We start from the raw sequence: 11,286 nt of genomic DNA on the forward strand, positions 1-11,286 counted from the left end.
ACAAAAATTCTGTTCTAGTACCCCTACAATGAGTTTTCAAAGCTAAAAATGCTTTGCGAAGCCTAAACAACGCTTGAATACAAGGGGAATCCCCTACTGCAACTCCGAATTGGCGCGAACAGGAGATTACAGCAAAATTGGGGACATAACTAAAGGAAAATGGCTAAATTTGGCTAAAAATCTTCAAAAACTTTGACAAAACAATACTCAAAATGTTTAAATATGTTGATATATTTTTTATTGCTGAAATCAAAAGGAAATTGCTTCCTCTTTCAAATGAAACCAAATTTGGGATCGATAATGGAGAAATGACCACAAAATCGCCGTTTAAGTGGCGTGTGGTCCCAGAGCGACTTTAGTCGCCATGGGCAGTTAAAGAGTTAAGACTCCCATAGACTGTTGATAATTGTTTAAAACACGATCAAGGTAACTGGATATTATGTGCTAAAAGTGTCCCATCTTCTCCCACCCTACTATATAAATAAATTTCTTATCGGTGAATTCTGGCCAGGATTTCTTAACATACCATGCCAAAGCACCTTAGCCATATAAGTTACAACAGCATGTATATAGTGTATACAACAGCATGTACATACTACATAGTAAGCCTATGTTGCCCTACCTGATAGTTTGAAGCATTACTTTCTTTTGTTGTGCCTTCCTTCTTTGTAGTTCAGCACCCAAAGTAAGAACCTTTGGATCTCTCATGTCCTTTAGAGGACTATTTCAAAATTACAAAATTTGAAAAAATTAAACTAATATTATATGTATATACATAATACATTATATATATATTTAAATAAATGTTATCATGTTATGTATTGTTTTTTTTTGCAATTTTTTTGTTTTACGAAGTGTTTAAAACTTCACAAGTAGTTATTCTATAAAATATATATAGTTGTTATATTGCTTTCTTTACAAATTTTTGTTGAAAACTTGTAATTTAGGTAATTCTTTATAAATTTCTTTGTTTCTAATTTTTTATAGAAACACAAAATTACTGACAAGTTTTCAACATTAATTTTTTATGTACATAACTCCTCCCATACCTTAGAGAGCGTTCTTTTATTTTTGGCAAATGGAAGTCCTTGGAACTTGAAGGCATTGTCCTTAATATGGGGTAAGATGGTGTTTTATCTTTAACTTGATTCCTTTCCAATGACTGGGACCTAGATTTCGATTTTCTTGCAGCAAAAGTGGGCAGTTTCACAGATCTTTTCCCCTAGAATAAGAAAGATCCATAAAAACTGTATATAATTGATTTTTATCAGTACAGTTAGGTGGGGGAAGATGGGACACCTCTTTATTGTATTTTTTGTCCCATTTGGTAGTAAACGAAGAAAATTTAAAGAATTATAAAACAGTATCCCCCCATAGACCTTTCGGTTGTTAATTGTTAAAAACATGATCAGGATATTTTAACTGTGTGCTAAAGGTGTCCCATCTTCCACCACCCTACTATATATATTTACGTATATGTATATAATTCATAATTTTTTTTTTAATGGCAAGAATAAAAAGGTTGAATTTATGCTTAAACGAGCTACTATTGAATTAGCATTTCAGTGTACAGACCTAATGAATATTATAACTAAAAAACAATCTAGTTAGAATCATTTTTGTCAATTTAAATAAAAAATTGCATAAAAAAAAAATTTTTTTAAAAAGGCAAGATCTCTCACTTTTGGTTTTGCCTTTTTCTTTTTTCCCTTCACCCCTTTTGGCTGGTTTTCCACAGCTTTGCCATTCTCTTTATTATCTGTAACATTCTGCACAATATCTACTACATTTCTCTGAAATGCGGATGTGAGAGCAACATAACGAAGCTTGAGGAGCTCCTCATCCTCCTCAGAGTCCGGATGTTCTTCATCCTAAAGATTAACAAGATTCAATCAATATGCAGGTCTGCGAGACCAAATTTTAATTTTTAAAAATAAGCGAAAAAATTTTCAGGAATTTTGACCAAAAATAATTAGCCTATATAGCAACTGCCAAGTGGACAGTGAGCAGAAGGTGCATAAAACCATCTACAGTATTCGGAAAACATTTTTGTGTTTTAAAACCAATTAAAACGCTTATAATACTGTTTAAAATACACACATTAGCTTTAGGATTAAAAACCTATGAAAGTTTTTGGTCATTATGTTTACTAATTAGTGTTTAATTCAGTGTTAAAAATTTAGGGGTGGACCTGTCTACACTAAAAAAAAAATTGCGTTTGGTTTAAATTACTTACATTGGCTTCAGGATTAGAAACAGTTTCTTCCTCCTCTTCTTGTTGGGGTTGGTCATCCTCGTCAATGATCAAAACATCTTCACTTGCATCTTCTTCAAGCTGTGGAAAAAGTAAAAGAGATAAAAAATAATTCGTTTTTTAGTCTTGGCTCAGTAGTTAGGTGCTTGCATTGTAACCAAAGAATATAAGGTTTTATGCTGTGTTCAAATCGAAAGAAACACAACATTACATACACGGTAACCAGTGGCGCAGCCAGGGGATTATGACCCCCCCCCCCTTTTAAACCAAAACAAAAATTATTTTTTTTAATTAAAAAAATTTTTTTTGGAAACATTTTTTTTGAAACCCCCCTCTTATTTTTTTTCTGGCTGCGCCACTGATGGTAACTTAGAAGCTGGCACAAGGTGTATAGAACAGAACCCCTGTGTTATAACGACTGTTGAGAAACTACCTTTTTGGTAAATATTCACTAACACATCACCTACAAAGTAACATACATGGTAACTCGTAAGCTGGCACGAGGTATTAAACCCGTGTGATAACGACTGTCGTTTTCCGGCCACGCGAGGATAAAGTAAGTTACATTCATTTCAACAAATTAAAAAAAACTCTTAACAGCAAAGTTAATATTTTTTACAATAAACATACGTTTTTCACATCAGGAGTGGAATTGGTTTCACTAACTGAAGTAAGATTTTCATTTTCATCCGTTTGTTCATTTTGCTTAGTCGAAATTGGCACATTATTCTGAAAAATTTAATAAATATATTGCATTAGATAACAAATTTTATGTTATAAAGTACAGTATTATGTATAGTACGATGGGGGGAAATGGAAGACCTTTGGTACATAATGTCGAAATATTCTGATCAGGTTTTAAACATAAACAACAGTCAATGGGAGTCATGAAAATATGTTTTTTTAATTCTTTAAATGTTCTTTGTTTAGTACCAAATGTGACAAGACAATAGGAAGAAAAGGTGATATATATAAAATATAGTGGGGTGGGGGAAGATAGGACACCTCTAGCACATAATATTCAAATATCCTAATCGTGTTTTAAACAATTAAGAACAGTCTATGAGAGTTGTGAAGATACGGTTTATAATTCTTTAAATGTTCTTTGTTTACTACCAAATGGGACGAGAAAATAGAGTTAAAAAGTGTCCCATCTTCCCCCACCCTACTGTATATATTATATAATAACATATATTTCAAACCTGTTCTGCAGCTGGTACAGTAGGTGTTACATCAGGCTTGGTTTCGGAAGAGCCAACCTCTTTTTCCTCTTCTTCTGCTTTTGGAGAGATTGGTGACTCCCTTAAGAAAGGATCCTCTGGAACAGGAGCAACATCCGGAAGAGAGGATTTCAAAATATCATCATTTTGACAATTATCAATGTCTGATGGAGGATTTTGTTCCAAATTTCCAGCATCAGATAAATCCTTGGCTTGATCATTCTCTTCTACTGCTTCTGGGAGGTTTTCTGATGTTTTCTTCTCTTGCTCATCATCTTTTGAGGATGACTCTTCTGGGGGAGCAGTAAGTGAAGCTTGCTGAAAGGCGGAGCGCAAAGCATTCTGTATGACGGAAATTGGGATCTGTTTTCCATCAATCTCAACTGTCTCATCCTGGTTGGACTTAATCTGCACCTCATCTGTAAAAAACGGACCTCGACATTAACGGTGGCAATTGGCAAAAAACATTATTTTGCCACCGGTAAGTTAAAGTAGGTTGCTCAACCATTGATGGTATTCTCAGTTACCAACTAAAAGAATCACCGCCTAAATTCGATTTCTTTTAGTCTTCTGACTGAAACTTAGTTAGTATATATTATAGACAAACTAACTTAAGTAAGAAGTAATGCACAGAAATTTAGTCAGTCGACTAAACGTAAAAAACTTGACTAAATGTTAGTCGGCCACTAAAAAGATGGGATAACCAATAGAATAGAGTAACCGCGACCGACTAGTTTGATCGGTAAACGAGAATACCATACCATAAAATAGTAACACATTACTTTACAAGTTCATATTTTTGTTATTACTTAAAATATATATATTTTTACCTCTTTGTTTCGCAGTATTTTCAGTAGCAGGCTGCATGCCCACAATGCGATTACGAATAGCACGAGCAATATTCTGTTTTTCTGTGCTCGCTTCCATGTCTTCCACAGTTGGCAGTACATCTCGCTGTAAACTGTAAAAACCAGTGTAAAAATTTTGGTCTGGAAAAGAGAGTAAATTCGGAGGGTTTTTAAGTACAGACACTATGACACAATTAACATTTAACATTATCACAGACTCACAGACATTCTGTATATTATTTAATTCTTTAAAAAATATCTTAATTATTAAATTTCGAGGTTCAAAGTTCAGGTAATTTATTTATAGTAGGCCAGTAGTGTGGGAGAAAATCTTTTTATCCTGTTTTTTTGTCCCATTTGGTAGAAAAACAAAGAACATTCAAAGAATTATAAAATAATGTCCTGGCCACTCCTATAGACCGTTGTTAATTGTTGAAAACAGGACCTGATATTTGGATATTATGTGCTAAAGGTGTACCATCTTTCCCTAGCCTACTTTATTTATATAATTTACATAACAGCACATTAATACCTCCCAGTATGTGTTGTTTCTTACTTTTTAGCTTACAAACTTAACACGTATACCCGGCAACGAAACTTAAAAGATTTTTGTAAAATTTTCCTAATACCGAAGTGACATTAGGAAAAACAATACTGAGTACTAAGCCACCCTTTCTACGTTTATGAAATGATAGGCAAAATAAAATTCTGCAGCAGAATTTATTTGATTAAAGACTAACCTTTTATACTGCTTTAGTAGTCTGTCAAATGATTCATATTCACTGTCATTGTACTCTACATGAACTCTCGCTTGTTTGCGACTGTTTCTTCTTCGACGAGTCGGCAAATACTCCCTGAAATTATTTGAATAGGTTTTGTGAATAAATTCAAACATAATTAAATATCTTTCGCATGTATAGATAGATAGATCTACCATTCACTATTTGATTTAAGCAGTTACGCTGAAATTACCTCTTTCAAAATGAAATAGGTTTAAAAATTGCTTTGATACTGATAGCATATATATATAGTGGGGTGGGGTAAGATGGGACAGCTTTTCATTTTATTTTCTCGTCCCATTTGGTGGGAAACAAAGAACATTTAAAGAATTGTAAAACCATATCCTCAAGACTTCCATAGACCATTGTTATTGTTTAAAACACGATCAGGATATATGAATATTAAGTGCTAAAGGTGTCCCATCTTCCCCCATCCCAACAATATAAAACTTATATGCATAAAACTTAATGTTAAAGTTCCCATACCTTTAAAACGTCAGTGTCACTATTTTTGTTTATTTTAAAACATAGACCGATGTTAATTGTTTATAGTCAAAATAATTGGATATTATGTCACATAATATAATTTATGTGCTAAAAGTGTCTAATCCTTGCACACGGTACTATACGTGTGTGTACATTAACATCTCTAATGCATAATACAGCCTTGTACTAACCAAATTATAAAAGAAAGAAGAAACAAATGATTGAAAAACACTTAACAGTGCCAAAAGCACAAAAGATTTAACAGTACAATGGTCTGTTCTCTGCTGGATAACATGATACTCTTTGGACTGTGTGTATTATGAGTAAAGTTAAACAATGAATCATCACCTATTTATTGCTTATGTACCTTTGATTGGTGGAATAAATCAGTGGATTCACTGGCTTGTCAACACAAGCTAATTATGGTGGCTAAATTTAAATATGAAATGCATTTTATTTTCAATTTAGCAAAAACATACCTTTTTTAGTTTTTTTGTGTTTTTTAACCTGTGTTTTCAATTCTCATTTATTATACTAAAGTAACTAAATTAAGGCATAAAAAGTGTGTTTTAGACTAAAAATGGTATATATGTTTTACTCAAAAAAACTATAATTGTACTTTTTACACATTAAACTCGATAAGATTAAACAGATTTCGTCTCTAAAATATACTCAATTTTCCCACCATGGTTTTTAGGAATAATAAGAGTCTATTCACCTCTTATGCCAGTCTTCTACAGGTGGAGACCTGGTTCTTGGAGAAACACGAGTAGGAGAAGCTGCTCTGTAATGGTGACTGCTTTCAGGTCTACTGTAGTTCCTATACCCCGCTTGGTGCCGCAAATCATCAGGGTGAAGCTTCTCGAAATGATTTAAAACGGGGTTGGGGTAACGTGGGGGTGGGTTTGGAGGAAATGGGGGTGACGGGGGTCGGAAATAAGCTTCGTTTTGGGGGTAAGTCTCCACCTGTCTATGGTGGAAAGCGAAATTCGATTGAGGGGGTCGTCGGGGCTCATGACATACTCTGCGAACGTCGCTGTGTCGCGGGGCAGGTGGGGGGATGTAAGGGTGAGGTCGGGATCCTCGGCTGGGGTAAATAGGGTGTGGGGGAAGTTCTGTGTGTCGCCATCGACTTGGGCTCGCATTGGAGCGGGGTTTATGGTCGGGTCCATGCAAGGAAGGGTCCATGTCCATGTATGCTCCTGTTAGGATTTGGTTATGTAGCTATTAGTACAAACACTATCTATTCTGGTCTATTTTAAGTGGGTAATGTTCCGCAGCATGGCACTGGCAGGCAATAGGATTTAGGCCAGGATTGGCACACTACCCCAATACCCAGGGTGCTACCACATGGTTCTCACCAGTGTTTGGAGCCTGCCGGTTTTTAGAAAGTAGGTTTTCTGCTCCAATAGTTGGAATTTTAAATGAGATTCCCTGCTGGGCATGCTCTTTGTCAATGCCAAGTCTTTAGCTATTTTTACATTGTGTACTTAAGCACTATGGAGTATGGACTACAGTCTACTCTATTGAGTTAATAATAATATTACAGATAACAACAATCATAATATTACACATTTAACTAATTTATTACAACATCCAATAAATTAATAAAATAATTAACATGCATTCTAAAACACCAAATAAAACTGAAACACATATATTTATTAGGTGTAGCGACCACGCTTATTTTCTCCCAGTTAAATGTAAATATGGTTTATTTGTAAGCGAGTTTTAACAACTGTTGTTTTGTCGCTATATGCTGTCTTTTTGTTTAAAACAATTTTTAATTTTTTGCTACCGTATTCGAAGATAGATATAAAGTTATATTATTATTATTAACAGACTATTTGAGTTAGCACACCAATGCTATGATATTCAATGAGACTGTGCTATTGTTTTCAAATTTGGAGTAAAATCCACCTACGTAGAACTGAAACCAACGCCTACCTCTAATTTCTCGTTGGCTACGTGCCTCAGAGGGAAGAGAATGATTCCCTCGCTCTGGAAGTTGTTGGGTTTTCAATGCGTGGGCGATAGCGTCATTCAAATCACAATCACCTAATGGAAAATAACAATAGCAAATTTAGTTATAGACCTTATTAATAAAAAAAGAAACTAAATATGAAGATGCTTAAAGTTATAATATTAATAGTAATAACTTCATCTTTTACGGTAGCGCAGATTTTAAAATATTTTAAATAAAAAAAAGGATGTAGCGACAAAACAACAGTTGTTAAGAACACACAGTAAAAAATATTTACATTTAGATTTAGCCAAGTACCGAAGCGCTGAACAGTGTGAGTTAAAAAAACTTACATGACTATTAACATTGGAGAACGTTAACATGTCATTTTTCAGTTTAAAATGCAAATTTGCTTTAAACAGTTTTTTATCATAAAAGGTGCAATAGTTGTTAAGATTTTTGCAATATGTAATTTTTATAAAGATAGAGTTACTTTATAACAAATAGGACTTTAATGGACACTAGTGTTGGGTTTGGTCGTGTCGTACTACTCTTCGCACTTACTGGATGCTGTACCTTGTCTAATTGCGATAAGATTAGAACCAGATCAACACCCAAGAGCCAAGACCTAACGACTCCTTTATTATTAATTTGACTGTGACGTAACAATACGACAGTCGACAATGATGGAGAATTCAGGGCTAAAAGTCTTCAGATTTGTTACATTTGCCTTTATACAAACGATAAATGCGAGAAGAAGGCCCAAACGCCAGCCTTGCAGCTTTTAACTGCCTTTGTTACATTCTACGAAATACAATGGCAAAAACATAAGTCTTATTCAAGCAAAGTACACGAGCTATGATAATGACACAAAAGCATTGCCAATGATTAGGAAGTTGCGGCAGTTTCCTGTTTAAAGTTCAATTTTAAATAACAAAATAACAAATAACTCGACCGCTTTTACACATGTCGATCGCTCCAGTAGTATACTAGTATACATACCTTCTAACATGCTCCTTCTGTTTAATGTAAACTACTACATAATTGAAAACAAGCCTATCAACATACAGTATTCAAATGGCCCTGAAATATACATATACAACTCTTGAATTAGTATATAGTGCATTTAGAGCCTTGTAAAGTTATGATTGCTTAATATTTTATGGAGATAATATTTTATAAGCTTCTGAATTACTAAATGCGTACACCCTATGGTTTATATACCATACGTACTATTAATTTTATAAAAAAAAACCTTAAATGCATGCATGCCTATATTAAATAAGCTTGATTAAATTGTAAAAGGCCGAAAAGACACACGATTATAGGAATAGTAGCACAAATTGAAACATATAGCATATTTTATGGATACAAGGACACAAAACAAGCATTAAGAGCTTGGAAAACTTTTTTTAGACTTGTTTTAACTCTCAGGATGTTAAAATACGTTTTAACTTGTAATACAAAATTTTACAACAGAATTGTACAAAAGCCAAGGGCTAGAAGTTTAAACATTTGGCTATACACACATGATATAATTAAACAAAAGATTAGTATGGTTTACTATGGTATTTACCAACTTGAAAATGATTACCAAGACAGTACAGAGATAGGAATGGACTTTTAGATATATTATGTTCAGTTTAAATTCAATGGAACTTGAGAAATTTAAAAGGCACAGAATTTTATGGGAACAGCAAATATTATATAAGAGAATTATGAAGAAAAAAATTGAAATCTATTACATAGGCCTACTACATCCAATGTCATTATGTTTGGATATTATGGAAAAAAATTCAAATTTATAAAAGTCTCTTTATATCATCATTGGGCGCTTCATCTGCATATGAGTTACCACCAGGACTTTTCAAGTTTTTATCAGCTCCATGCTTTAACAACAGACGAACTGCATCAGAATGGCCTTCCCATATTGCTGCAAGCAAAGGAGTGATACCGTTTTTCCCAGCACCATTTACATTCGCTCCTTTAGATATGAGAAACTCAATGATAATACTTTGCCCGTAATCAGCAGCGGTAACTAGCAATGTTGACTGGTTAGTCTCCATGTTAACATTAAAGTCTGGTTTTGCAGCATGTGTTTTCAACATTTCTAAATCACCATTACGAATGCTCCAAGATACATCCTCTTGACCGGACGACATTTTTTAAATAGGTATTTTATCCAAAAAAAACAACTTTTTTAAATATTCAAAGTTGAATTAGTACCAATGATTAACTAGTACCTGAATTTGACACAATTATATTTATCAAAAGAACTGTATACAAATACAAGAGTGAGAAATCATAAGATTGAATGTAACTTACTTTATCCTCGTGTGGCCTGAAAACGACAGTCGTTTTAATATGAGTGTTCATACACTTCATGCCAACTTAAGTTACCATGTTTGTTACTTTGTAGTTGGCACAATTGCCGTTAGATGACTTACCTAAAGACTCTTTATATAAGTTTAGATTTCATTTTCAGGTTATTAACTTATGCATTTAAACAGAGTATACTAAACTAATATACTCTGGTTTATATATCACAATATACACTATGTTTTTACTGTATGATTTTAATATGTTGATAACTGATAAGCAGTTTAAAAAAATAATAGACAGCTATACCACGGTATTTAAACCGTTAACTGTCTTATTAGGTACGATATACAGCAAATAATGGATTCTAGGCTCGCCGCTGCTACCTACCGTTGCAAGCATATGTGTCCTTGGGCAAGACACTTAACAAAAACTGCTCCAACCCAGTGGTTACTAACGGGTTTTTCAAATTGTCAGTCATACATGAACATGAAATGTAAAACTTCAAAAAATAATCACCCACGAAGTAACATATTGGTAACTCGTAAGCAGGCACGAGGTGTATGAAACAGAACACCTGTTTTATAACGACTGAGGTTTTTCTGGACACGCGAGGATAAAGTTAAAGTAGAAAAGTACGTTACATTTGTTCAAATATAAATGCTTACATAAAGCATAGATAGTTCGTCTTAACACGCGCCAGGTTTTGAATTATAAAACATTACAAAACGCAGTTTTAAAACCTGTTAAATCTCTTAAAATACCTGCAAATTAAGCACAAATTTTGTGTATCAAACAAACCAAAAAACAGGAACCACATTCCTTTAGCGAAGGTACAAGAGAGCAGAGTACAATGTGCACGTCATGTACTTTACGTTGAGAAAAACATTTCACACAAATAAATCAATTTTACCAGTTGTTAAATCCTGAATACAGCTTATGTTTTGTCATTTTATATAGTTTTACCAATTTAAAGTGTAAAATATCTCGGTTTTGTCGAATCGTTGACTTTTTGGTGCCGTGGCACAACGGTTGGTGCGCCTATCTGGCTCTAACCTGCCTCTTCTATACGTGGGACCGCACTTCCGGAATTAACTACTTAGTCGACTGTGGAGCGTCATTCCTCCATCCGGGCGAGACCGAAGGACACGTGCGAGGGGCACAAGTCTATTAGATGCTAACGGAAGCAAAATACGAACTTATGGTTCAAGAGTAATTCATTTGAACTTGTCGGCAGGTAAATTTACCTGGAAGTTCCACATCGCCGATGTCTCGTGTCCTCTCATTGGAGCCGATTTTTTAAGAGCTTTTTCGTTGATAATCGTCTTCAAACATTACCGGCTGCTTATCGCAAATGCGGTAAAGAATACTTCGCGTCAAAATGCAGTGCACCAGGCGGAAAGAGGGTCCATTTCAA

At 34.2% G+C, this 11,286-nt stretch overlaps 2 protein-coding genes across 6 annotated transcripts in view; both read right to left on the minus strand.

The window, feature by feature from the left end:
* LOC100182384 overlaps window positions 1–11,286 on the minus strand; it is a 56,593-nt gene that overhangs the window by 29,870 nt on the left and 15,437 nt on the right. For 3 of the 5 annotated variants that reach the window (XM_026837654.1, XM_026837651.1, XM_026837652.1), the window contains exons 2-12: window positions 8,553–8,633; window positions 7,535–7,645; window positions 6,306–6,792; window positions 5,063–5,176; window positions 4,305–4,435; window positions 3,457–3,893; window positions 2,885–2,983; window positions 2,237–2,335; window positions 1,683–1,871; window positions 1,050–1,222; window positions 623–721 (exon numbers count right to left, since the gene is read on the minus strand). In XM_026837654.1, the coding sequence (XP_026693455.1) occupies window positions 623–721; window positions 1,050–1,222; window positions 1,683–1,871; window positions 2,237–2,335; window positions 2,885–2,983; window positions 3,457–3,893; window positions 4,305–4,435; window positions 5,063–5,176; window positions 6,306–6,792; window positions 7,535–7,645; window positions 8,553–8,562 (1,949 nt within the window). In that variant the 5' untranslated portion in view covers window positions 8,563–8,633. The remainder of the gene's footprint in view (window positions 1–622; window positions 722–1,049; window positions 1,223–1,682; window positions 1,872–2,236; window positions 2,336–2,884; window positions 2,984–3,456; window positions 3,894–4,304; window positions 4,436–5,062; window positions 5,177–6,305; window positions 6,793–7,534; window positions 7,646–8,552; window positions 8,634–11,286) is intronic. The other 2 variants (XM_002123574.3, XM_026837653.1) reach the window with 2 other exon arrangements.
* On the minus strand, window positions 9,353–9,712 carry LOC100182335 (myotrophin-like). Its single transcript, XM_018814718.1, has one exon. It carries the CDS (start codon window positions 9,710–9,712, stop codon window positions 9,353–9,355), a length of 360 nt encoding a protein of 119 aa, XP_018670263.1.

The sequence above is a fragment of the Ciona intestinalis genome, chromosome 14 (genome assembly GCF_000224145.3).
Source record: "Ciona intestinalis chromosome 14, KH, whole genome shotgun sequence".
Lineage (NCBI taxonomy): Eukaryota > Metazoa > Chordata > Ascidiacea > Phlebobranchia > Cionidae > Ciona > Ciona intestinalis.